The 27,958-nt window shown below is 46.9% G+C and overlaps 1 protein-coding gene and 2 pseudogenes across 1 annotated transcript; all 3 read right to left on the reverse strand.

Moving 5' to 3' along the window:
- Window positions 1-3,211: 3,211 nt before the first annotated feature.
- On the reverse strand, window positions 3,212-7,375 carry LOC120684331 (annotated as a pseudogene).
- A 16,118-nt stretch (window positions 7,376-23,493) lies between these two features.
- Window positions 23,494-25,064, reverse strand: LOC120686028. Its single transcript, XM_039968186.1, has 4 exons — window positions 24,406-25,064; window positions 24,218-24,322; window positions 24,016-24,096; window positions 23,494-23,922 (listed from the first exon to the last, which is right to left on the reverse strand). Exons 1-4 carry the CDS (start codon window positions 24,436-24,438, stop codon window positions 23,773-23,775), a joined length of 369 nt encoding a protein of 122 aa, XP_039824120.1. The 5' UTR covers window positions 24,439-25,064; the 3' UTR covers window positions 23,494-23,772.
- Window positions 25,065-26,670: 1,606 nt separating this feature from the next.
- LOC120686596 lies at window positions 26,671-27,873 on the reverse strand (annotated as a pseudogene).
- Between the last annotated feature and the right edge of the window lie 85 nt (window positions 27,874-27,958).

A 27,958-nucleotide genomic window follows, 5' to 3' on the forward strand; every position in this document is an offset into this window, starting at 1 on the left:
TTTTTTGTTGTGGATGGCGCTGCGTTGGCCGGATGCCGGAGCTGCCGTTCTTGTTGTTCCTGCTGCATGCAGTGGTCTGTGCCGGGTTGTTTGGTTCCAGGGACTTTGGCCTCCATTGCTGACCTCTGGCCTTTTGGAGCAGGTGCTGACTGCTGAGGTAGAAGAGGACAAGCCTCGTGTGTGCAGTGGCAGTCAGGTGGAGAGGTCGGCTGCCTGCAGGCTCACCTGCCGCTGCCGCTGCATGCGCGCGCGTGACCCGCTGGCCCCATTCCGACGTTGCTGGGCGTCACCGATGCGTCATGCTTGCGTCACCGCGTCTGGAGATGTGGGCCCCTTGTGTCAGTCCCTTTGCTTGGAATTTGCAGGTGGATTTTTCGTAATGCATGTGATGGAGATTGCCGACACGTGATTTTTGGCACAACTCAAGGACCGTACGTATTCTTTATTCTTTCCTGTGGCCTGTCGAGGAGAATCCCCAACACCTGTACGATGAAAATCTAAACTTTTTATTTTCTGATATACAAGAACAAATAAAAACTGATTCCAATAACATTTTTTTGCGAAAAGTTCCAATAACATTTCGTCACACAGGAGGTGCACCCTGAATGGGCTTATTCTTGGCCAAGCTCGACCATGACATTTTCACTTTGAACAGGCACTCTGTTTGCATTAGGCGCAGGAATTTACCACTGTAGGTCAATTCGACAGTTCCACATTCAGCTTGCACTGCGTTGGGCACATCCCTATCCTAACTGGTCCAGATAACAGTGGTGCTTTTGGTTTTCAATTCATCCTAAGCTCGACGGCCGACAATTTGATTGCCTTCATGCCTTGTTGGTAGTGTTCATCTTCATCATCATTGCTTCATACGAGCTTCATAACTCGAGGACAATGCCAGCCATGCCCTAGCTGAAATTGTTATTGCTTAAACAGCATGAACTAGTTGAAATCTGTTAAACTTTCAGTTCAGTCAGCAAATAATAGTTCTGTTGCTTTGTTTTGTACTTTTGTTATGACCTATGTGAAAATGATATCAACACTATGGCTCTATTTGGCAGAGCTTCTACCAGCTCCAGCTCCAGCTCCAGCTTCTCCGAAGTAGTCCTACCAAACGTTTTGTTTGAGGAGCCGTTTTATGTGTCATCCATTCAGAACCACTCTAACTACAACTGACCCCATCCAGTACACCTTATGGAAATGAATGAATCTAGTTGTGATGCGTGCAAAGAACTAACAGTGACATGGCACGAGCGGTGCGTCACCTCACCCCAACCCTAACCCCGATGCCCCCAACAGAACCCTAACCACGGCGAGGGATCCAGCCAGCACCGCGAGCACTCGAGAGAAGAAAGAAGCTTTTGGGCCGAATTTATTTCATTTTAGGTGATGGCTCGCGTTTGCCAAATTGCCATGCGATGTATTGAATGGAGATTGACGACAACTTGTGATTTTTTTTTGCACACCCCAATATCCTTTTTTTTGCTGGGGGCGGAGAACCTCAAACCCCTCTCAAGGTGACAATCTTTAGTTCTTTTTCTATTATTAAGATTTGTATTGGTTGTATTGCTTTTCTTTAATGAAGTACGTGCTCAGACACGTCCGCGAATAAGTAGAAGTATTTCAGAAAATAGTGTTTTTAGTTGGAAACTGAAGATTTTGAACTCAAGCCTAGCTGGATCCTAATGGGCTTATTCTTGGGCCAAGTTCGGCCGTTATTCACGGGCCGCAGCTTTTGAACGGGAAGGAAGGAAGTCCGAGCAAAGGCCCACGGGCCACAGCCCACCCGAGGAATCAGGGAGATGGCCCCGCCGCCACGGGGTACGACGCGCCGACGAGCAGCTGCCAGCCTGCCACCGCCGAAACTCTACAGGCCGCCGCCCTGCTTCCCATCTTCTTCCGCGGCGGCGTGCTCCCCCAGCAGCGGCTCCATCTACAGTCGCCACCACCGGCTGGACGAGGCCGCCTCCCCACGTCTTCTTCCGCGGCGGCGTGCTCCCCCAGCAGGCAGCAGCGGCTCCATCTACAGTCGCCGCCACCGGCTGGACGAGGCCACCTCCCCACGAACTTGCGAAATCCCGGTGCGACTTTTCTTGGCTTGTTTATTTGGCAGTGCCCTCTGGAAATCAGATTCCCTGCTGGAGCTTATTGTTTTCTCCGTCCATAACATAACTCTAGTTCATTCAGTATTCCAAAATCAGTTCCACCCGGATGACACAACTGAAACCGAATGACCCACCTCCATAGATAACTAGTTTTCGTAAAAGTGAAATGGATGCTTAGTTGCTTATAGAGAGGATTTAGAACGAAAAGCAGAGCCTGCACATCTGAACGTCGAAGCTTGAAGTTCAGGTGGAGTTTATTCAGAACACGAGCAGACCATGCTAATACCGATGCTAAGCGCTACTCCAACTAGTTCATGTCGTACAACCTATTGCCTCAGTTCTTCCAAAAAAGAGAGAGAAAAATACAACTTGTTGCCTGCATCTGCATACACAAAAGAACTAGAGCTTGCTGCATGCACTAAGTTTCCAACTTTCCATCAGGTCCACCATGAGTCAATCAGTGTAGGCCAGGTTGACATTTCCACTTTCAGCTTCCACAGCCTTGGCCATACATTTTCAGTCTATTCCCACAATGCTCTGCTTCTTTGATTGTCTACTGTACTGCAGTCCAGATTATGGTGTACACATGACATGTTGGGATCAACATTCTGTCGGCTCCTCATGGAATCAACGTTCTGTGAGCCAAGCCTCTCCCCCAAAAAATTCACACCGATCCGAAACTAGGAAGATCGCCGCCTCTCTAAGACACTGACACTGTCACAAGAAGACCATCGACACACTTAAAGCCCAATGGCTCCCTCATCCTCTAACGAAGATTAAAGCAAAGAACCCCCTTAATTCCCTCTTTGTTAATGGTGCTCTTCATCTAGAGCTAGTGCTGATCCTAAGCAATGCATCTAATATTTGGTAATTAGAGCCACATAACTCTAGCTAGGATCCATAATCCTCTCGGGTAGGCAATGACCATTAGACTTGGGCCTAATTAGCTAAGATCATGTCTAGGTTATGCTTAATTACCCACTATTAAGTACAAATTGATGTTGATTAGTATAGACTCCAATTGTACTCGGTTTAACTCAGAATAGAGTAGTCAAAAGTTACCGAAGTACAAACTTATATGATGCAATGAAGATGGCTAAAACATCTTATACTTGTGATGGGACGAAGTACTTAGCTTAGAGAATTGACACAAATATAGGTGAGGCATGCATCTGTAACACAGGCCTGTGATCTCCATATGATACATTGTGGCTATGTAATATTCTATATGAGATATACACGCCACTACAACAATTCATCATTGCAGAAGAGCAATGTACAATGCAGCAGTGTTTTAACAAGTCAAATGTGCACACAAGCATCACACTTATTACATGAAACCATATACATGCAGCATGATGATCCATATACACAACCATTCTACTTAACCACATAGTCACACATGCTGAATAACGGGAGGGTGCAGAGGCCGTTAGTGAATCAGTTCTTCCCATGCTGACCCTTTACCACCTGCCAAATGGATGGGTACCTTGCAACACCATGTCGCCCTTTTCGTGCACCATTTCTGAGTGCCAGATCTTGATTTTCTGGTTCCTTGTGCCTATAGACAAATTTGTTTTCATTGCTATACTTTTCGAAGGCTTCATCCACCTGGGCAATAACATCACCAATTAACACGAGCTCCTTCAATCCTCGAAGCTTGTCAATGCCAGACAGGGGCAAATACTCTTTGTCGTGGGCGCAAAAGTCTTGGTTGAATGACCAGACGATCTTCTCAAGCACAGGAAATTCGTAAGTGAAGCTGATCTTGGTGATTCCAGAGTTTTCGACAATAAGAACCTTGAGCTTTGGGAACTCGTTGTTGTCGAACGTGAGTTCACTATCGGCGTATGCGGCATGCCTAAGCCTGACACAGCCTAATTTTTAAGCTTGGCGATGACCTTCATATCATCCTTGTCAAGCGCACCACTTAGAGTTACCTTGACAAGGTTACTATCCTCTGGAACCAACAATTGAAGAAGCTTCTCCTTTTGTGTTCTTCCTTTGATTGTCAGACTCTCAAGAGAATTTGGATGGCTTTTCAGATCCTTCAGATCTGTGCTGTATGTTGGTATGTTAAGAGTAATGGATAGAGACCGAAGAAGGCAGTTGGAGAGGTCACTGATTGTGTCAAGCAAACTCTGGAGGTGACGTTCTTTGTTGATAACCACACCAAGCTTCCTCAGCTGAGATAGACTTCCAATGTCTCTCAAATCACGATACCTCTGTGGTTTGACATTAGACAACACCTCCACATCTACCATTTTTTCAATGAACGAAGGAATATCAACACTGCAGAAGTGCTTGGTCGTGCCTGCAGTGTCAGTACTGCATGGAAATGGATCAGTAATGTCGCCAGCCAATAGACGCTTCAGCTTCAGGAGCAGGACATGTCTTGTTGCAGATGCACGAATCTCACTCTGCCGGATATCCAACACCTCCAGCTCGTGAAGGTTGTTGATTTCACGGGGCAGTTGGTTAGCATTCGTGTTCCTTAGGCTTAGATACTTGAGCATCAGTATCTTACTGCATATGTCCCTAAGGTACTCCTTGTTGGCGAAATAATGGCAACCTTCTAGATCCAGCACCTTGAGCTTGGAGAATTGTGGCAAGTCATGCATGTTTTTCTTCGAGAATATCTCGATCGTATCGGACCCGCGGAGACGGATGTCGTTGAAAATTGAGAAGTGTCGAGCCAAGTGGAGTGACAGGCGTGCCTCCACAATGTGCTGCTTCTTGGCGATTTTGGTGATGAATCTATGCACCACAGGATACACCGTGCAGCTCTTGATCCTTCCAGTAGCACCGATGTCCACAGGATGGACAAACTGCCGGTTGGCGAGCACATCAAAACATTTATCAGCTTCAGTTACTGAACTGAACCAGCTCCAATCTTCCGTGGTTATCAGCCCTTCTGCTACCCATCGTCCTACCAAGGTTGACAGCCTGATCTTGTATCCTGAATGTGATGGATCGAAGATAGCAAGGTACAACAAGCAGGACTTGTGCTGCTTTGGCAGATCGTTGTAGGAGAACTTGAGCATCTTCCTGGCAAGACTGCTGCGCAGTCGTTCTGGTGGCGTTGCCTGTAGGATGCTGTGCAACCTACGCAGCTCTTCAGTGCTCCTTCCGGGATTAGCTTTCATAGCCTGAACAAAGATATTCATGCAGAATTCATTTGGTCCACATTTCTCCAAGATGTTACGAACAATCTCAAAGTGACGTCGATGCATATGTTTGCCTGTATGCTGGCGCACAATGTCAAGGTAGCAGCCAACAAGAGATAATTCAATAAGCTCTAGCTGTGGAAAGTGGAGATTATATTCTTGGGCCTGTCGAGTACCCTTTGTGGATATGGTGGTCATGAGTATTGCAGCACCGACAAAGCACCCCGATGACCCCAGCAGGCTCAAAGTGTTTCTGATTGCTTCCCATCCGAACTTGTGATTGGTCTTGAGGATGATCATGATCCTGTCATCAGCTTTCACCTGACTTTGAATCCTGTCCATGATCTTTTTGATCTTCAGATGCTCTCTGATCTTCAGCTTGATTTCGTCTATATTCTTCCTTGTGGCCTGTTCGAAAGTGGATTTCTGAATTTGATCAGCTGTCTCTCGATTGTTGTGAGCAGATTTGCTGTGTTCCTGCAGCTCTTGTATCATATCTTTCACCTTGCAGATCATTTCTTTGATTTCAGCCTCTACTGATGTACTGGTACTACTACTGGTACCAGGACCTGTGGAGGTCCTTGGGAACACTTCCTCCAGGATGCCTTTGTATTCTTCATAGTGCAAAGGGACCTGTGAGTCTGTTCCTTCTACCAACAATTTAAGCTTTGTTGTTGCTTGCTGGATGACCTTGTCGTAATACCTTGGTAATGTCCGTATGGCTACCTTATTCCATGCTTGTTCTTCTTGTTCAGCCACATCCACAGCCTCAGTCAAGGTGATGAGCAGGCAGAGGAGGCCATCTAGATCCAGGGTCTCGTTGTTGATCCTGTCCTGCAACTTCTTCTTATCCTTCATTATCTCCTTGTCCTGTGGCAGCTGGTTGCCAATCCTCTCGATGATCCCTTCCATCTTCTCACCAACCCTCACTTTCTGATCGATATCCTCCTTGATCTCACGAAGCAATTCCTTCCTTTTGAAGTAAACCTTCCACTTTTGCAGCCAGCTTGGCTGTTGTGGCTGGTCCTGGACCTGGCCCTGGAGTGCTTGCAGGATGTAGAAGAGGATGTCCTTGGGTCGCAACGGCACACAGTAGTAATCCTCCGGATGCATGTCCGGGATGTCAACCAAGATGCTCCGGTTGAAGTGGCGCCGTGCTTCGGCTAGAGCTTCACATGCAATCAGATCCTCAGGAACTGGAACCTCCCCGACGTCCGCCGCCAGCAGCATGAAGGCGATGGAGGGTATTGGCATTGGTTCTGAAACTTCTGGTGGCTCTGATGGTGCCTCGCTGGCTCCGAGGCTCTCTTCTTCTACGAAGACATGGGTTTTGCTCAGGCTTTGTATCCAGCCGAGAAGCCTGTCTTTGAAGTAGTCTTTCACCTTGGCATTCCTGCTAGTTATGCCACCGTCAGCCCCCAGGGATGCCAACAGTTCGCCGCCACCTTCTGCTTCTTTGTCGTCGTCGTCTTCGTTGTCGTCGTCTTCCGCTGCAGCCACTGGGTGTGATGACGATGGCGCCGCCACCGTGAGACTAGCCCAGGGATCACCCGCAGCCTCAGGCGTGGACAAATGCCCCGGGGTCGCGTTGTCGGAGACCTTGACGCCGTACCTCAACCGCCGCTCGCCGACATCCCGTGCACGGTCCTTGAGCTGACGCAGCTGGCCGGCGGCGTGGTGGCGCGCGACCATCTCGCGCAGCCACCAGACGGCCCATCCCCACCAGAGGTAGCGCCGGAGGCCCCTCCTGGGGCGGTGGAAGTCGGGGTTGCGCCGGCAGAGGTAGACGTCGAGGCAGTTGTTGCAGTCGTTGGCGAGGATCCGGACCTGGTTCGTCCAGGTGCGGACCTGCTCGTCGTGCTCTTCCCGGCGGGTCCTGGCCAGGTGCGACAGGAAGCTCCTCATGCTCTCCATCTCCTCCTGGATGAACAGCATGTCGCCCTGGACGCGGCCTAGCCGCCGCGCCTCGTTGCGGATCACACCCAGCAGCGTGTTCACAGCGCCCGTCTCGAGCTCCGCCATTGACGACGCTGGTCGATGAAGCTCCCTCTCGCTCTCTCCCCCTCAGATAGTTAGATCAGCATGCTTGTCTGCCTACGAGAGAGAGAGAGGCCATGCATCTGTGGACAGAATGATTTGGTCTGTTCCTTCCTTGGCATGTAGGAGCAGCTTGCATATCAATATTGTGGGATCTCGTCACTCTTAAGTCTCCTGTTAAATTCCTTGCTCTCCTTTGTCCTTTTTCTTTTCCCCAGCCTTGATGATGTACCAAGTATTTTTACGGGCCACGCCAAGAGGTACCCTGCCATATCTATACTATTATTATTATACTATAAAGATCGAAAACAATTGAAAATTTTTCTCACCCAAATTGGGTCCACGGTACCCCTCACGTTTGACCCACTTGTCAGGGTCTAATGAGGTGGGACGGGATGGAGACTCATAGAAACAGAATGTTAGGAGATGTTTCTACCTAAAATTAATTTTTTTCTCACCCAGATGTTTGTTACCCGCCCGCCGCACCCGCTCGTGCGCTAACCGGTCAACCCCCGCGTGCGGCTCCCATCCAAACCTCTGCCAGGCTTCCTAATCCCGCAGCTCCCCCGAGAAAACGGTGCCGAGACACAGCTCCCCGCAGCATGCCGTGCTCCACGCCGTCACCGAGCTCCCGGACGGCGGGATCGAGCCCGGCCGCCGGCTGCCGGCGCCGACATGCCCACATCCCGAGCCAAAGCCTCGGGAGAGCAGGCTCATGGTTGTTGCTGCATCGGCGGCCATGAGGAGCACCAACCACCTCCTCACTCTACGACAAGCTGCCTTCGTCCCTACCATAGATGCCAAGCAGCCCCTCCCTTCCCTCCATTACCAAAGATCTTCGTCCTCTTTGGTGCGCAGATGACCGCTCTGGATGTTGCGTACCCCATTGCATCCCTGTGCTAGGCTTCCTTTCCTCGTACCGCCCTTACCCCGGCGCAATCGACGTTGTCTCAACCGCGGATGGTGGCGACCTACGAATTCCAGTCCACCGCACGGATCATGGTGTTGACCACTTCTTCTCCTCCCTAACAGGTTCAGCTGTTTGGTTTGTCATTCTTGGCAGCAACTTGCCCGTTAAGTGTTTATTGAAATGCTAGAACGCTTCAGCTTTCAGATATTGCATCTATAATATATCCTTTTAGGATTGCATTTGTTATTCAAAACACAAATGCTCATTGTTTTGATATTGTTTAGACAATTAAAAATTAACACAGGTCGTTGCCTAATATGATTTCTGATGGTTAATATGCAGAATATGTACGGGTTGTGACGTCTATCTGGCTAGCTCGACCAATGCTTCTGTACTTTGGATATGGTCATTCTAGCATCGCCTGCATTTGTTAAAATGAATTTAATGTTCATGGAGTGGTTACTGGTTAGTGGTGTTTGTACATTCTAAATAAGAAACTAATATTTGTTCATATTTATCAACATGTCTTAGTCATTTATAGTTTGGAAATATTCTATACGATAATGAGTTTTAGAGAAGCATCTTTCACACAAGGTTAAATCAAAATGGAACAGATAAATGATAGTTGATTGTATATAGTGTTATTTAATGAAAGAATGAAAAGTACGATGGATTCATAAATCTCAAAGTACTTTTGAAATACGTGCGTGCCGCACGTACACTTTACTAGTAAATACAACAAATTTGATTTTTACCCAAAACAAAATACCTCAGGTATAAAGTACCTCCAATCCAGTGTCATGTAATTAATTTTAGTACCTCCAATCTGATGTCATATAATTTGTGCTATTTCATTTAAAAAAAAGAGAAATAAAAATGGTGCTACATCTGAGGACCAAATCTATGAGGAATGCAGACCCTTGACTGGGTCACACTTACTAATAAAGAAAGTTGCAATCCCAGACCAAATCTCCCCCGAGTTCTTCATTTAAAAAAAAATCACCCGAGTTCTCCATCTTTATCCAACAGAGAAAATCTCATCAATCACCAGTGGCGTCCATTTTGATTTCTCGGTTAAATTCACCGATCTTTGATCGTTTGGAGCAATGCATCATATTCCTTTGTTTCGATCTTGCCAGAAACTTCTGTTCACACACAAGTCGGAAACAATTCTTCCCGGGAATTTTGAGTCCCTTTCGTGCCAGCCCCGGGGTTGAATCTGAGTTGCCTTCCCTTCCTGAGATCATTGAGTCTTTTACGTGTATACCATTGTAAAAGTTGCTGGTAACCTACATACCACTAAAAAGTTTGGAGATACATATGTGCCATTGTCCGAACTTTCTTTTACCTCTGTACCATTCCGTCTACCATCCGTTAGAATTTAACAGATTTGCAACTCTGACAAACGAGACCTGAGTATGGAATTGTCCATTATGCCCATGGTTAGCCTTCTCTGTTCTTCCCCGTGCACTTCGTCGTCGAATCCTAGGTCCGGCCGCCGTCACACTCCCTCCCTCCGCCCCTCTATCGCGCGCGGCAGGGCCAGCCCACACCTTCAGCCGTCTCATCCCAGCGTGCTGCCGGGGCATGTCCGAGGCAGGGCCAGGGCGTGCCGGGGCGGGGGGGGGGGGGGGGCGGGCCAGGGTGCGGTTGCTGGGCGTGGTGCCATTGAAAGGATCACCGGGGTGTCCGACCCTAGAGGGGGAGGGGGGAATAGGGTCACAAATTCGCTTTTTAATTCTAGGGCTCAATCTACTTGCATAAGATAAACCTAACACGTCCTACATATGCTAGTTATGACTAAGATTTATCTATGCTACTCTCTACTTACCCCAAAAGACTTGCAACCTATAGCCAATCCTAATCAAACTAACTAGGAAAGTAAAAGCACGCAAGATAGAGTAAATGCGGAAACGTAATATGGTAAGTAAAGAGGTAAGGGAGAGAATATGCAAACTCCCGTGAAGACACCAAGACACACAATTTAACGTGATTCGGTTAGGACACCAAGTCCCTCCCTACGTCCACGGCCACTTGTCCAACAAGAACAAGTGTGATGCCGAGTCTCTTCGCTTGATCACCGTCTTGCGTTCGCCACCAAGACTTCCGGCAAGCAAAGGCTAAGTGACCCCAAGTCACCAAGACAAGGCCACCGCCACCGTCTCTCTCGAAGCGTCACCAATGGCACCGTCTTCACTATCGGAGCTTCTCACCAAGAGGGGTCTCCTTCCCCGCACAAAGTGTCGTTGCCTCTCCACACCAAGTCGGAGGGTCACACGACGAGTACACAAGATGCTTGCCGCAGCAAGGCTTTCACTCAAGCTAGTTCTCTCAAGAACTAAGCCTAATCAAGCACTAAGCACTCTCACAAGTGTGCTTAAGCCTATATGATATACAATGAAGCTCTAAGGTGGTTGGAGAGGATCTTCAACTCTTTTATACTTCCTTAGTCTCAAGCACACACAAATGAGGCGGGGGGGGGGGGGGTGGCATATATATAGCCCAATCCCTCAAACTAGCCGTTGGGAAAAGGATGACGAAATTCCTTAACGCCGGTTGATCCGACGCTCAGTTTTTATCATCACCGGTTCAACCGGTGAATGCTTTTTCCCAGCAACTAGCCGTTACTGCTCCAACGGCTACTTGATCAATTGCACCGACGTTCTTGAAAAGCACCGTCGGTTTAACCGATGTATGTAAGTTCAGAAACCCCTAAAAACGGAGTCTCTGGACAACTGCACCGACGCTTGTCTTCAGGCATCGTCGGTTCAACCGACGCCAAACCCTAGCCTTAGCTTCTGGGTCCATTGCACCGACGCCATCATTTTTCCCATCGTCGGTTCATCTGGTGCACTCTGCTGACTGAGTCTTCTCTGAGCTCATTGCAGCGGTGTATGTAATTTGCCTCACGTCGGTTTAACCGGTGAGTGCAAATTACCTCTGTCTTGGTCCTTTCGACCTGATTTCTTCGGGGTTTTGTATCTTTTTATCCCTTGGACCTATAAGTCTGATAATGATCATCTTAACACATATATTAGTCCAAGTGTTGTGTGTGTCATCAATCGCCAAAACATTATATTGAAATATGGCATGAAAGGCCATTTTCACTACAATCTCCCCCTTTTTGGTGATTGATGACAACACAACCAAAGCAAGTAAGATAAATTGCAAGAATAAGAAATTGATAACAATTTGAAAAGTTAGAAACTACTTAGCTTACTCGGATGTCATTTCAATGCTCATTTTAAAAACTTAGTCCATGAGATCATCAAATTACACTTCTCCCCCATATTGACTAAGTACCTCCCCCTATCACCATGCATACTTTTGCATTGCATTTTCCATTCCTCCCCCTTGCTAATGGCATCATTTACTCCAGACTATTTGCTTACTTTTAGGGTACATTTCTCCCCCTTTGTCATCAAACACCTAAAAGCTTCATAACCACTAGGAACAAGGAGCATTAGTAGCAAAAGAAATTGACTAGTGATAGAGTGTTATACCCACTAAATTTTGGCATATCTCCCTTTGTTTGAACAAACTCCCCCTTTTTCAAAGCTTGTGACACTCCTCATCTTAACACCAATTGTAATGCCAATTGTGACTTGTAGGGGTAGTGCTCAAAAGAAATTTGAACTCATGGAGATAGCTCTAGGTGACTACAACAAATAGCACTTGTAAAGCATATTAGTCACACAAACGTAAGTTATAGAGTTAGCTCCCCCTAAATGTGTGCATTAGTATTTGAATCACTTTAAACAAATGTATGCACATGTATTACACAAAGTGGGGATTTAACTTTATAACTTGCTAATCATGGCATCATAAGTAAGCAATTGATATCAAAAGCATTTTTACCACGAATATGAGAGATATCAAATTGCAAGATATGCTATGAAAGACATATGCCATGTGAGAGAATCAATTAAGCTCATGTAGGTTGCAACAAGATATGATAAAGCATAGACAACCTACCATATGAAATTTCTAGGAAAGCATATCAAAAGAAAAAAAATACCAATAGTAAAGATAAGATCATGCATTCCTAGAGAGGCATTGAGCTATAATGATGCATGAAGGATATCAAATGAAATTGAGATCATCCTTTTACCTTGCTCATTACCTCATATGTAGGGGAGGGGAATTTGGGTCACTAATCTTTAATCCACAACTTGACTTTAATTCAACTTTGCATGATGCATCCCTACTCATGCATCCCAAACCTTGCCAAGCCTCCAAATTCCCCGTTTCCGCTCTCATCTTCTAAGTCTTTGGAACCCAAACCCTTTGGGAGCCATCCATGGTATGAATAATATCCTTGGGCACCCAAATAGGCCGGTTCCATCCATATGTTCTCCATCCCATGGCATGAGCAACCACCTTGCCATTTTTCTTCTTCTTGAGAATGTAGCGGTCGCTCTTTTGCTTGAATTTGTGGGTGGGCTTGGTGTACATGTATGACGCATTCAAGTTTGGAGATGTATTTTTCTTGATCTCCTTAGACTTCTTGTGTCCCTTCTTGCTCTTATTCAAGTTCTTGGACTTGCCATTTTCTTTGCCCTTTGCTTTGCCCTCTTTCTCCTTGCATTGGTAGGACTTGTGGCCTTCTTTGCAACACTTGAAGCAAGTCACGATTTCTCCCTTCTTAAGCTTTTTCACGCCCACAGAGGTGTTATCTTGAGAAGGTTGGGCTTGCTCTTGAGTGTACTTTCCTTTGAGCCGTCTCAAATCCGTATATATCCTTTCTACCTCTTGCTTGAGTTCATCATTCTCCTTGGCAATGAGATCATCACATGTTTCTACAACCACATCCTCATTGCAAGGGGTTAGATCACCAGAGGTAGATGCATCTACCTTGACAATGGGAATAGCACAACGAATATTGCAAGGAAATGATTTATCCGATGATGATTCACTTTTAGATTCAAGACTCTTATATTTCATTTTAAGCTCTTCATGCTCATTGTCTAACAAATTGTATTTGTTTAGCAAGTTCTCATATCTTGAGACAAATGAGGCATGAAGTTTTTCTTTAGCCTTGAGAGCTTTGATTTCTTTATTTTGTTTAGTGAGATGTTCTTGTTGATTATGGAGAAGTGTCATCATCTCACTAATTTTATCAGTTTCAACATCGGATTCATCATTGGAGGAGGAGTCGTCACTTACATCATTATTACCTTGTACCATGAGACACATGGGAGGTGGTGATGATCTCCGAGGGCGATGGGTGGTGGAGCTCTTGGAATTTTTCTTGTAACTTGAGCTTTCACCACTTTTCTTGGGCTTGTAGATGGCGGAGAGAGCTTGAGATCTTGATTTGTTCTTTTTCTTCGCCATCTTCTCCATCCCAACTGCACTCCCTCTAATGAGAGTTTTGTACCCAAGCTCATAGAGCTCATGTACATGCTCGGCAATCTTACGGTGGTGGTATAGCACGGCCCTTAGATATTCTTCATCACTTAAACTTGATTCATCATCACTATCTTCCTCATCCTCTTCTTCTTGTTCACTTGAGCTTGATGAGTCTTGTCGCCTTGGTTGGTGCTTGCATGAGTGCTTGGCGGCGAGACTCTTGTGGATTGAAGAAGAGGTGGACTCTTGCTCCTTCTTCTTTGTCATCCCCATACTATATTCATGGGCGATGATTTGATTGATGACTTGGTTTGGTGTAAGCTTGACCAAGTCTTCTTTTTGCAAGAGTGAGTTGATGATGTCGTAGTCGGGCTTGCGAAGGCTTCGGATGATCTTCCGGTTAATCCCCCAATCCTCAACTTGATTGAGACCTAAGGCATTAATTTCATTGACAAGAATATTTAATCGTGAGCACATGTCATGGGCATTTTCATTTGAAAGTTGTTTAAAGCTACTAAGCTCCTCGCCGAGAATATGATATTTTTGATTGGCAACATCCTTTGTGCCCTCATGATTCTCGACGATTTGCGTCCATAGCTTATGAGCATCTTCACAAGCATAAACACGATTAAACACACTATCATATAAATCGGGCAATAGAATTGATTCAGCAATGTCATCATATTGTCGCTCGGCCTTAGTCTCATTTTTCTTTCCAACCTCGGTGACACGCCAAACATCAAGCCCCCGGGCTTGAAGGTGTGCTTGCATAAGCACTTTCCATCGTGGAAAACCCGTGCCATTGAAAAATGGAGCCCTATCAGTACTCATCCCTTCCCCGGACATGATACTCACTCGACGGTGAAGTCGACGGGTCTCCTACGAGCTTTCTCATAAATTTACCAATGGAATTGGCTAATCCTCGTAAGAGGTGTGAGGCCTTGCTCTGATACCAATTGAAAGGATCACCGGGGTGTCCGGCCGTAGAAGGGGAGGGGGTGAATAGGGTCGCTAATTCGCTTTCTAATCCTAGGGCTCAATCTACTTACATAAGATAAACCTAACACGTCCTACACATGCTAGTTATGGCTAAGGTTTATCTATACTACTCTCTACTTACCCCAAAAGACTTACAACCTATAGCCAATCCTAATCAAACTAACTAGGAAAGTAAAGGCACGCAAAATATAGTAAATACGGAAACGTAATATGGTAAGTAAAGAGGTAAGAGAGAGAATATGCAAACTCCCGTGAAGACACCAAGACACACGATTTAACGTGGTTCGGTTAGAACACCAAGTCCCTCCCTACGTCCACGGCCACTTGTCCAACAAGAACAAGTGTGATGCCGAGTCTCTTCGCTTGATCACCATCTTGCGTTCGCCACCAAGGCTTCCGGCAAGTAAAGGCTAAGTGACCCCAAGTCACCAAGACAAGGCCACCGCCACCGTCTCTCTCGAAACGTCACCAACGACACCGTCTTCACTATCGGAGCTTCTCACCAAGAGGGGTCTCCTTCCCCGCACAAAGTATCGTTGTCTCTCCACACCAAATCGGAGGGTCACACGACGAGTACACAAGATGTTAGCTGCAGCAAGGCTTTCACTCAAGCTAGTTCTCTCAAGAACTAAGCCTAATCAAGCACTAAGCACTCTCACAAGTGTGCTTAAGCCTATATGATATACAATGAAGCTCTAAGGTGGTTGGAGAGGATCTTCAACTCTTTTATGCTTTCTTAGTCTCCAGCACACACAAATGAGGCGTGGGGTGGCATATATATAGCCCAACCCCCTCAAACTAGCCGTTGGGAAAAGGCTGACGAAATTACTTAACACCGGTTGATCCGACGCTCAGTTTTTATCATCACCGGTTCAACCGGTGAATGCTTTTTCCCAGCAACTAGCCGTTACTGCTCCAACGGCTACTTGATCAATTGCACCGACGATCTTGAAAAGCACCGTCGGTTTAACCAGTGTATGTAAGCTCAGAAACCCCAAAAAACAGAGTCTCTGGACAACTGTATCGACGCTTGTCTTCAGGCATCGTCGGTTCAACCGATGCCAAACCCTAGCCTCAGCTTCTGGGTCCATTGCACCGACGCCATCATTTTTCCCATCGTCAGTTCATCCGGTGCACTCTGCTGACTGAGTCTTCTCTGAGCTCATTGCACCGGTGTATGTAATTTGCCTCACGTCGGTTTAACCGGTGAGTGCAAATTACCTCTGTCTTGGTCCTTTCGACCTGATTTCTTCGGGGTTTTGTATCTTTTCATCCCTTGGACCTATAAGCCTGATAATGATCATCTTAACACATATATTAGTCCAAGTGTTGTGTGTGTCATCAATCGTCAAAACATTATATTGAAATATGGCATGAGAGGCTATTTTCGCTACAGCCATGCCAGGGTGCGTCGGGGGGGGGGTGTCGCTCGAGGGCCTGACGGCGGGCGCTGGAGCTCACGGGCGCCGACCGTACGGAGCTCCTCTCCGAGGTCTTTGCCGTGCTCACCGACATGGAGTGCAGCGCCGTGGAGGCCCGCGCGTGGACGCACCGCGGCTGCCTCGCCTGCGTGGACGCGGACGCTGGCTGCGTGGCGTGCATCCTCACCTGCCTTGGTGCACGCAGACCGCCGCCTCCACCAGCTCATGGCCGCGGACCTGGACTGGGACCGCGTGTTCCTGATGCGACCGTCTCGGTCGACAGCTGAGCCAAGCGGGGACTCCGTGGCTACCGTGAAGTGCCGCGACCGCCCCAAGCTGCTCTTCGACGTCGTGTGCAGTGTGCACGCTCCACGACATGGACTGCGCCGTATTCCACGACATGGATTACGTGAACACGTGTTGCTAATTTTCAGATCAAATGTTTTTTTTCTAATTTATATGGCCTATTTTGTTCCCTCAAGCGCAATTGTTTTCCTTGCTCACGGTCATGCACAAAAGATGCATGCGCTGCGCACAGGATGAACTACCTCTTTTGCTCCCAGGTCAGCACAAGGGTGAAATGGTCTTTTACACCTCCGTTAGCCACCGTTAAGCTCTATTCCGTCCAAAATGGTACAGAGGTAAAAGAAACTTCGGACGATGGTATACAGGTGTCTCCAAACTTTTTAATTTTTAATGGTATGCACGTAAACACGAACTTTCATAATGGTATACACGTAAACAACTCGAGATCATTCCCCAGTCTTTGGAAGGAGATAGCATTTGATGCTTCCTTGTGTCTTTCAGTTTTGATGTGGGAACTTCTATTCCATGCAGCACAAAGTCACCAGGTTCATATATCCCAATCTTTTTTATCACACAAGTACTTAGTGACTAATTAATGTTTTATTTCTCAAGTCCTCACCTTTTAGTCTTTTAGAAAGAGAAACATGTTTGTTCTTCATCAGTTACGATTTGCTATAGCAGCTTCCTATCCATGCACAAGCAATGTGTGATTCTACCTGTGTGCAACTAGATCTTTTGATCTTTTAGAAGAAGATACTGATAGCATTTATTCTTCTTGGTACATTTTGCTACACAAACTTCTACTCCATGCGCTAGTCATGAGAGGTTGTCCCAGCAACCTAACCAAGGTCTTCATCCTCCTGTACGATTCTGCTACAAGAACATCTGTTCCGCCCTCAAGGCATGCATCATTCTTTCAGTGTGCAACTCAACCTTTAGATCTTTTAGAAGGAGATAGCATTTGTCCTTTGCAGGGTCAGGAGGCCTTGCCCTGTAAGACTCAATACTCTTACAAATACCATGCCAAATTCTAACTCTAGTTTTAGGTTACCAAAACTGGACACTCTGGTTTGCAATATTGGATAACCCGTTTTTTCCCAGTACATGGGCACTTAGGTTTCTAAAACCGGGCACCTTGTTTTTTTGTGGGTATGTCAATTTTGATCATCAATAGCTATATAAATACTTCTTTATTATTAAATCACTTGGCATCACTTATGCGGTATGGGTAAAAGATGATGTTAATATCTAGTCATGAAGAGAAGTAAATAGAAGTGACCACAGGTCCTATCATCTGAGAGAGTGAGATATACGTTGCAAAGTGAAAGAACTCTACTTGCTATGGAACCACAAATCTTGGCTGCCATCCAATATGTTCTTGTTAGGCTACGTTTGCTTATATTGCACTTCAGTGTATTTTGATTAATTAGTGAGGTAATGAACTTCATACTTCTGGTTCACTTCTTGTACATGTATGACGATCAGAACCAGGCAACTAGCATTTTCCGAAAAGTTCAGAGGGTTTTCCTGGATGCTGCATCACTCTTCCTTTCCTTTGTTTCTGTTATGGTGCTATCATGTTCAATGTGAATCCTTTCATCCTCAAATGTGGCTTTTTTATGAGATCGATTACTGCTCTCCATTGTGTTTCTTAAAACTCTGAAATTCCAACCTTACAAGAGGCATTAGTTTATCAGTGATATATTTGTGGCACGATTGAACATTTCAACTTTGAAGAGAATGGGAGTAAATTAAGTCTAACATTTTACTTCAGGTCTTGAGTTGCTTTTACTAATTTGAATTTGGCTTCAATACCTAATGGTGACACCGTGACAGTGAGTACTGAGTACTCACGAAGGTCTTGTAGTGAGTGGCCGTGATTATATTTTGTGGTCCCATTCTTATTCGAGCTCATGATGTCAATGCTTAGGGCATATACTTTGTTTTACATTACAATTTGATGAGCTATCTACCAGTCAAATAATTCTAGGATCTAAAAATAGTTTTTTCCTTTGTCAGAAGCAGTGAAATTGAAACAGCAACAGCAAAATGGCAAGCAAATTGTTAGACCCGTGGCCGCCGGCGATCGCCGGGATGTAAGCTCACATAGATAGGCAACGATGGCGGCGGCGGAGGAAGGAGGAGGTCTCCTTCTCCGATTCTCAATTTCAGATTCAGAAAATATTCGATAGTCAGTTACATGCAGCCTCCAGGCTTTAACCCCAAGTCATCGTCCGACAGGTGGACCCAACTCACGCCTACACTCACACACACGATCAGTCACGTGTCACCATCACCGGTTCCTCCGAGGGTCTGACATCTTCCCCCGCTGCAGAGGTTACTTGTCCCCAAGTAACAGCTTGCGGAAAGCGCTTCTGGACCACGTACAAATCCTCCCATGTAGCTGCTGCGGCTGGTACATTCGTCCACTTGATCAAGACTTGGGGAACAGCCCGATTTCCCTTCTTCACAAGCTGGCGTTCGAGGATCGCTTCCGGTATCACCTCCTGGGCGTCGAGATCAGCTAATGTTGGTAACTCTGCAAAAACTGGAGTATAGTTGGGGGTAAACGGTTTCAACTGAGAGACGTGGAAAACGGGATGAATCAGACTATCCGCCGGTAACGCGAGCTTATATGCTGCTGCACCAATACATTCCACCACCGCAAAGGGTCCATAAAACTTGAATGCCAACTTGGGATAAGGGCGATGGGCAACAGAATGCTGGGCATAAGGCTGTAGTTTCAGAAGCACTTGATCGCCCACCTGAAACTCTCGGTTGGTTCACTGACGATCAGCCTGCACCTTCATCCGATTCTGGGCAGTAGACAGACTGAGTTTCAAGTGTTGGAGCTGCTGATCCCGATCGTGCAGAAACATCTCAGCGGACGAGTCTGATGGAGCAGAGAGAGGAATGAGAGCACCGAGAGGAGGCTCATACCCGTACAAAGCCTTGAAAGGAGAACACCCCAACGATGTATGGAAGGAAGAATTGTACCACAACTCAGCCAAAGGAAGCCAAGACTTCCAGGTTCTCGGAGTATTGTGAACTGCACAACGAAGATACATTTCTAAACACTGGTTGACCCGTTCGGTTTGCCCGTCGGTTTGAGGGTGGTAAGCTGTGCTCATGAGCAATTTGGTGTCCAACTGGGCAAACAAAGATTTCCAAAAGGAACTTGTAAAGATCTTGTCACGATCTGAGACAATGGTGCGTGGCATACCATGTAGTCTGCCTACCTGATCCATAAGGAGTTTAGCTACTGTAGAAGCTGTGAAAGGGTGTTTGAGGGGCAGGAAATGACTGTACTTGGTAAACCTGTCGACAACCACCAAAATCACATTGCAACCCTCAGACAGTGGCAACCCTTCAACAAAATCTAGAGATATGTCTTGCCAAGCCCCTTGTGGAATGGGAAGAGGCTGCAGCAGACTAGCAGGATGAGTATTCTCATGTTTTGCCTGTTGACAAATCTGACATTGCTTGACAAAGCTCCCCACATCAGATTTGAGACCCTTCCAATAGAACAAGTTTTTGAGTCTGTGATATGTTGCTTTGGTACCTGAATGACCCCCAATTGGACTGGCATGAAAAGCTGTCAGTAGTCTGGTTTGTAATGCAGAATTATTAGCAATCCAAATCTTGCCCTTACATCTGATGAGACCTTGGTGAAGTGAGTACCCCTGATCATCAGGAGAAGAAATGGCTAACTGAGCCAACAACTCTTGTGCTCTTGAATCAGTAGTATATGAATTCAGAATTTCCTGAATCCACACAGGTGTGCCCTCAGATACAGCCTGCAATGTGAACAAGTGGCCAGCTCGAGACAGTGCATCTACAGCCCCATTATCTTTCCCTTTTTTGTAGACCACTCTAAACTAAAGGCCCATTAATCTGGTCATTGCCTTTCTTTGCATCTCGGATTGCAGATTTTGTTCACAGAGGTAAGATAAGCTTTTATGATCAGTCCTTATCAAAAATTCCTGTCTCTGCAGATAAGGTCTCCACTTTTCAACGGCCATAATCAAAGCCAAGAACTCCTTCTCATAGATAGAAAGGTGTTTGTGAGTGGGACCAAGAGCCTTGCTCATATATGCCACTGGTTATTCTTTTTGCATAAGCACAGCCCCAATTCCAACATCAGACACATCTGTTTCTACCACAAATGGCATAGCAAAATCAGGTAAAGCCATAACAGGGGTTGTGGTCATAGCCTATTTGAGATTGTCAAAAGCTTTTTGAGCATCTGAAGACCACTGGAATTGTTTGGTTTTCAACAGCTGGGTCAATGGTTTAGCAATCAAACCATAATGCCTGACAAATCTTATATAATATCCTGTCAAGCCTAAGAAACCTCTGAGTTCTGTAACATTGGTTGGAATTGGCCAAGCCACCATAGCAGCAGTCTTACTGGGGTCAGTGGCAATACCCTTATCAGAAATAATATGCCCAAGATAAGCCAAGCTAGTCTGTGCAAAGGAACATTTACTGCTCTTCATGTACAGCTTATGATCTCGAAGTTGACTGAGGACTTGCCTCAAATGATCCACATATAGCTCAAGAGTGGGACTATAAATCAGAATATCATCTAGAAAAACAAGAACAAACTTGCGCAGGAAGGGTTCTAAAACAGCATTCATAAGGCACTGAAAAGTGGCAGGGGCATTAGTAAGCCCAAAAGGCATGACCCTAAATTGGTAATGGCCATGATGAGTCTTAAAAGCTGTCTTGTACTCATCCTTGGGGTGCATTCTAACCTGATGGTACCCAGCCCTCATATCTAGTTTGGTAAAAAATTTTGTACCAGCCAATTCATCCACTATTTCATCCATAAGAGGCATATGAAATCTATTTTTAATGGTAATGTCATTCAGTTTTCTATAATCTACACAAAACCGCCAAGTGCCATCTTTTTTTTTGCACTAGTAACACAGGTGAAGCATAGGGACTGGTGCTAGGAGCAATCAAACCAGCAGATAATAAAACCTTAACTTGTCTCTCTATTTTATCTTTATGTAAAGGAGAATACCTATATGGCCTAGAATTTACAGGAATAGCTCCAGGAAGAATAGGAATAGTATGATCATACTCTCGAGGTGGAGGTAAAGTCTGGGGATCATCAAAGACATCCTGATACTCATGTAAGACTTCCTGAATCTGAGGTGGACAAGGTTCAGAATCTGGAGAATGTGAGGTATCCACAATAGCAAGAGCCCAAATATCATTTGCTGCTGATCATTTGGCAAACTGTGCCACAGGTAACTCTTTCAAAGCCAATGGAGCAGGAGGGATGCCTTGTAATTTGACTGAAATCCCATTATCAATGAATTCCATGGTCCTGTTCTCCCAATGATGGGTAATGGGGCTAAACTGTTTCAACCAGTCAAATCCCAAAATGCAATCATAGGCTCCAAAATCCACTACTCTCATATTAGTGAAGAAAGAATAACCTTGAACCCACCACTCTAACTTAGGCACATATTTATCAGAAATGAGAGTCTCACCATTGGCTAACCTGACTGATTTAGAGGGAGCAGGAAGAGCATGAATACCCACTTTGTGCAAGAAATCAGCACTGACAAAGGAGTGAGAACTCCCACTGTCCACCAACATCAACATAACTTTGTTTTTGACCAAAGAACGGAGTCGAAGAGCCTCTCCTTCTTCTGTACCGGCAATGGCATTCAGGGACAGTGTACAGAACTCCTCAGTAAGTGAATCTTCCATGTCCAGTTGGTGCAAAATTTCATCAGTTAACTGAACATCCAAATCATTGAGGGCCAGTGTGTTCAGTTGAGCAGTAGGACGCTGAGGACGTTTTGTACATTTACTTGCATGACTAGGATCATAGGGCTCCTTACAGTAGAAGCATAAATTGTTGGCTCGGCAGTAGTCGCGGAGTTGACGTTCCTTGGAGAGTGCAGAGCCACCAGATGTCTGCTTGGGCTCCGACTTGGTAGAGGAGGAAAACCCGGATTTAGTAGAAGAAGCGGACAGAAGCTTCCCTTTGTGGCGATCCTGAATCTGCTCTTGTATCTTGGCCAGCATCACCGCGCGTTCCATGGTGTCAGGAACTTGACCCTGAACCTGATAACGAAGTTCAGGTTTCAGACCCATGATGAACTGGGAGATGAAGTATGTCTCTGCCATGCCCACATCATGCATAGTGATTTGATACTGTAAAGCTTCAAACTCATCCACATAATCACGAACCGAGCCAGATTGCTGCAAGTCGATGAGCGCATCAATGGCATGCTTGTAATCGAAGGAACCGAACCTATCCTGAACGGCCTGAACAAACTTATCCCAGGTACCAATTCCATGTTTCAGTTTATGCGCTTGCCACCATTTAGACGCGTTCCCATCCATGTGCAGGGAAGCGGTTAGAACCCAGGAAGCCTCACTGATGTGCTGAATATGGAAATAGTTCAAGCACTTGTCGATCCAGATCTTGGGATGGGAGCCATCGAACAGAGGAAAAGACATTTTCGGCACATACGGATGGCGCTCCGCTCGAGGGTCAGACCGACGAGCATGGGGACGACGAGAAGAAGATGGGTCAAAATTCCGCTCGCCGGGGTCTGAATCCTCGGTACCTGACGAAGAGAACATCCGTTCCACGGCACACGCAGTGGCATCGAGTTGCTGAGTCATCCCGATCTGATCCCGCACCAACTGATCCACAGCCCTTGTGGTCAAATCAACATGCTCCTGCATCTTCTGCTGTGAGTGATGAAGATCCCCTACCCGAGCAAACAGCAAGTCAACACTCTCCACCAGGCGATCCAGTTTGGCGTCCACGCATTCCTGAGACGAATGCATGGCGCCCAGAAGGAGCTGTGTCTGCGCGGAAGGCTTTGGTAGTGCTGTGGTGGCTCAACGGAATCTGCCCCGAGGTCGGAGAAGCCGGAAGAGAAAGCTTCAGGACCCGAACTATGATCCTAAGCGGCGCGATGGAATCGGGGTGGGCGACGGCGCCGGGGTGGCTAACCGGCGCTATGCAGTGGCCGCCGTTGACGGGAAGTCGGTGGCGGGGCGAGGACGCCGAGATCCGAGCGGAATCCGGTGGAGCAGAACGAGCGCGACGATGTGACGGCTCGAACACGAACGGGGCAGCGGGAGGCCGAGGAACACCGAATCTGATACCAACTGTTAGACCCGTGGCTGCCGGCGATCGCCAGGACGTGAGCTCACACAGATAGGCAACGATGGCGGCGGCGGAGGAAGGAGGAGGTCTCCTTCTCCGGTTCTCAATTTCAGATTCAGAAAATATTCGATAGTCAGTTACACGCAGCCTCCAGGCTTTAACCCCAAGTCATCGTCCGACAGGTGGACCCAACTCACGCCTACACTCACACACACGATCAGTCACGTGTCACCGTCACCGGTTCCTCCGAGGGTCTGACACAAATTTAGAGGCACATGGGCCGGGGACAAAGGTTCATCGCAGCAGTTTGCTTCACAGACACAGCCTTGCATCACTTCTTCCTGTATTTCTTCCATGCGTCAATAATGGCATTCTTGGTCATCTCGTTTATTTTGTTGGATATCTCCTCTATGTCATTGTCGGTGGTGGTACGGTCTGTAGACAGCAAGGTTTCCATTACCCGCGTCACGTTGATGACGATCTAAAGATGGCAGCAGCAGGAATCTCACCATTTTCAGATAGCTAGAACAAACAAGGTTCAGTAACAAATATCAATCACACGAAAGAACATTACCGGCAGAAGGCGGGGCTTCGGGTCATGGGGGTAGAGGTTTGTGAGCTTCTGGCAAGTAGCTTCTGCCTCCCTCCAATTTCCCTGCAATGCATGACCAAAGTGGGGAGGATGAGTGTGTGACTAGTAACGCAAGAAAGTTCAGTTCAGATCACAAACATGATTTTTTTTAAATCTGGAATCGAGGATGGTCACTGCTTATCACCAGAAGGATCCATGCTTCAGTGAGCTGCACGCCCTTGTCAACGTTGTCGGTTTTCGAGAACTGCTCCTCCAGACCCACCACCATCTTCTCCCTGTCCCTGGGATTCTGCATGCACACACAGGATTCCAAGCTACTAATCAAGCCATGGGTCATGGTGTGATCGATCGAGAGCGGAGCTACATACATACCGTACCCCTGAGCATGTCACTACTGCGCATCATGTCCGAGAGAGTTCGTCCATGAAAGCGACCAGGCGCTTCTTCATCGGCGCGCCGTCGGCGGCGGCGCTGTTGAGGACGCACGACACCAGGGGCCGCCGCGGGCTGCAGGACGGGCCCGGCGGCGGCGCCCCTGCCGCGCGCCGCCGCCCACGACACGGCCCCGAGCGCCAGCGCCAGGCGCCAGCGCCACGCCGGCGCCCACCACCCTCAGCGCGGGCGACGACCTGGGCAGCTCCGGCTGCCCTCTTCCCTTCACCGTCGACGACGACGACGCCGCCGCCGCCTGGGAGTCCGCTGCCCGCGCCCGCCCCGGCGGCCACCGGCCGGCGCGCACGGCGTGAGCCCTCGTCCTCCCGCGCTGCGGTGGCACGAAGAAGCCTTCACCGCGGCGCAGGGCGAACGGGGCCGCCGCACGCGTCGCTGCAATGATCATCGCCGGCTGAAATGTGCAGAGAGACGACGATGGTTCCATGCGCCAATGGGATCGATCGACTGTTGAGCTCGGTTTAGGTGTGGATCGGAGTTGTACATGTCCTCATTTATCGATCCTTGTTTCCTCCCTCGCCCTCGCCCTCGCCCTCACTCTCTGGCTGCTCCGGCGTCCTTTCTCGCTTTTGCTTTGGTGACCTCAGCATCAGCAGCAGCCCCAGCATCAGCCTTTGGTGACCTCTCAGCTTTTGCTTTTATCTTCGGCACCAGCAAGCAAGGCATCTCAGTTCACTTGACATGAATTGCTAAGTAGTGTAATTTACTTTAAGCTGGGAGCACCGACCACCGTGGATAAACACATTGTCCTTCGAGCATCATTGATATTACAGAGCTCCCCTAAACTAAAAAAAAGAGAGTTACAATTGAAAATGATGTTTTTTTTTGAAACGGAACCGGCAGGAGAGCTGCCCGTTGTATTAATAAGGAGAGAGTAAAGCCAAGAGGCTTCAAAATTGGAAGAAAAAACTTTACAAACAACTTTACAAAGAGAGTCCGCATTCACACTCTCTAGAAAAAACGAAGGCGCTTATGTACCGTTGAAGATACGTGCATTACGCTCATTCCAGATCTCCCAGCATACGAGAATGACAAGAGATTTTAAACCCTTCCACGAAACTCCTCTTGTCGCAGCCATTTCCGACCACCATTCATGGACCGAGTTTGTGTGTTTCCAGTTTGTCGGGTGCAGGGACGGATCCCCAAGCCAAGAGGATAGGACAATCCAAATGCGCCCGGTGAACCTGCATTCGACAAAAAGGTGATTTCCTGTCTCCAGACACCTAAGACAAAGCGAACATGTTGGGTTATGTGTCCAGCCCCTCACGCGCAACCTGTCCGCCGTCCAAATTCTATCTTGAACCACTAGCCAGCTAAAGAATTTGCATTTTGGGGGTGGCCAAGCCGTCCAAATGATTTGGTTGAAGTTGATGCTCATTGCCCCAAGAAACTGTGCGCGGTAGGCGGAACTTGATGAAAATTGGCCTGACTCAGTGAATTTCCAGCATATTTCATCTTGGATGTGTGGTGTGAGGTTCACTTGTTGGATTGTTTTCCAAAACTGTACAAATTTTGTAATGAGCTGCACGGAGAAGGATGGGTGTAGCAGGTCCAAATCCTTCATCCAAGTATTTCTAACTAGTGCTTCATGTAGCGTTCTATTTTTTCTCTTCAAGATAGTGTATACTGATGGTGCCAGATCCCTTAGGCCGGCGCATGCCCTGCATCCAAACACTGTTCCAAAAGACTATTTTCCTCCCATTCCTAATTTTGATTGTGATTGCTGCGGCGAACAGGTGCTTATCTGTTTCAGTAGTTGATCTTACACTTGTGGTGATTCACGAGGTGGTTCGCAAGGCTGCGGTTAGGAGGTCCGGATAGTTTGTATTAGTTGCTATGCATGGATACGATGGATATACAGTTTATGATGTTATTAGTAATCGCCCTTCAAATCAGATCTCGAATAATAAAAAAAAAAATCACTCTCTTGTGTGTTCCCCCTTTCCGTAAGCCATAGCTGAACTAGTTTTTTTTTCCTGTCAAAAAAATCTGCTATCGTGGGTGGCTGAAGGGGAAATAGAAGGAAAAGAAAAGGACGACTCAAATCTAAAACTAATGAAATAAGCCCCAATGCTGCTCTTATATTGTAGTGAATAATGCAATATATGTATCCAGACCAACACCCATATAAGATTGAGCATACCCTTCTACCAGCTGGTGACAGTCCTGCACTCTAACAACGCATCATCATCGGAACAATTCAGGGAAGGACCACATGATGAACCTGGCGTAGATGTCATTCTCCAGGAACTCTATGTGCGCAGCTCTGCCGATCATGGTGTTCAGGTTCCGTCCCTGGGTGGACTGGTCGAAGTTCACATCGCAGCGCATGAATACCCTTGTTTCGGATGTGGGAGCACGGATCTGGTCCAAGCAGTTGTTGAGCATTTCAGTGAACACCTGCCCCCTTTTCGAGTTATCTGATGATGAGGCGTGGCAGAGATCGATTCTTGCCGAATGATACGGGACATATCCATCCTAGCAATTAGAGTGATAAAAGAGTTTCTAGTAAGTAAAGTGAGATGCATGGCCAACTTTAAGCTTGCGAAAAAGATGAGAATGCTGGGCACATGTGGTACTACCTGCGGCGATGATACCAGAATGATGTTTTTGAAGTACTCCAGTGTCTTAAGCTGCCCAAATAAAAAGATGAATTCATGCAACAAACAGTTTAGTTGACAATCAGGATTCAGGAGCAGTTGAAATTTAACTGATATATATAAGCTCATGCCAAATTTGATGTACCTCGCAGAGCTTTTAAAAAGATGTGTTCTGTGGGTCGTCGTCATCACTGAAAGTGAGCTGGTGCATGCACTGCATTCCCTTGAGCCTTTTCATAAGCCAGAGGCCAGAATTGAACAAAGAATTTGAGCTGTACCAGTAACCTAAGTGAGGCCCCGATATTGACATGTATGTATATAGGTTCTTCAAAAATGACTGCAATTTGGGTTCTTTGAAATCGAACGATCGAACAGATCAGTCGTCACATACAGACCACCTATTCAGAAGGAAATCTTGAAGGTCAGTTTGAAAATACCTGTGAGGGAACTTCTAAGGATAATGTTGCCAATAGAATGACCAACAAAGCTAAGCTTCATCTGTTGGCAGCCTCCATTTTTGGAATACCTGTCCAGTTTCCTTTTGAGGAATGCCACTACTTCATTAGCAAGCCTTCTACCCATTTCTTTAAAATCTCCTGAAGTTCTATCCTCATTTATCTGAGACAATAGGCATTCAGCTCCAGGATCAAGCAAAAGCCATTGGTTTCGAACAAGACGTAAATCCAAATGATGGCCCTGTTTATTTTAGGGATCAGCAAATGTTTCAGCTAAATGATGGCCCTGCTTCGACCGGTCCTGCATCACTGTCCACATGCCGCCGCGCCGCCATCCACGCACGAGGGAGTAGAGAGAGACGGGAGAGGGAGGGAGGGGAGGGCCGCCGCACCGCCATCCGCGCGCGGGGAGTGGAGTGG

Source organism: Panicum virgatum, chromosome 8N, assembly GCF_016808335.1.
Source record: "Panicum virgatum strain AP13 chromosome 8N, P.virgatum_v5, whole genome shotgun sequence".
NCBI classification, from domain to species: domain Eukaryota; kingdom Viridiplantae; phylum Streptophyta; class Magnoliopsida; order Poales; family Poaceae; genus Panicum; species Panicum virgatum.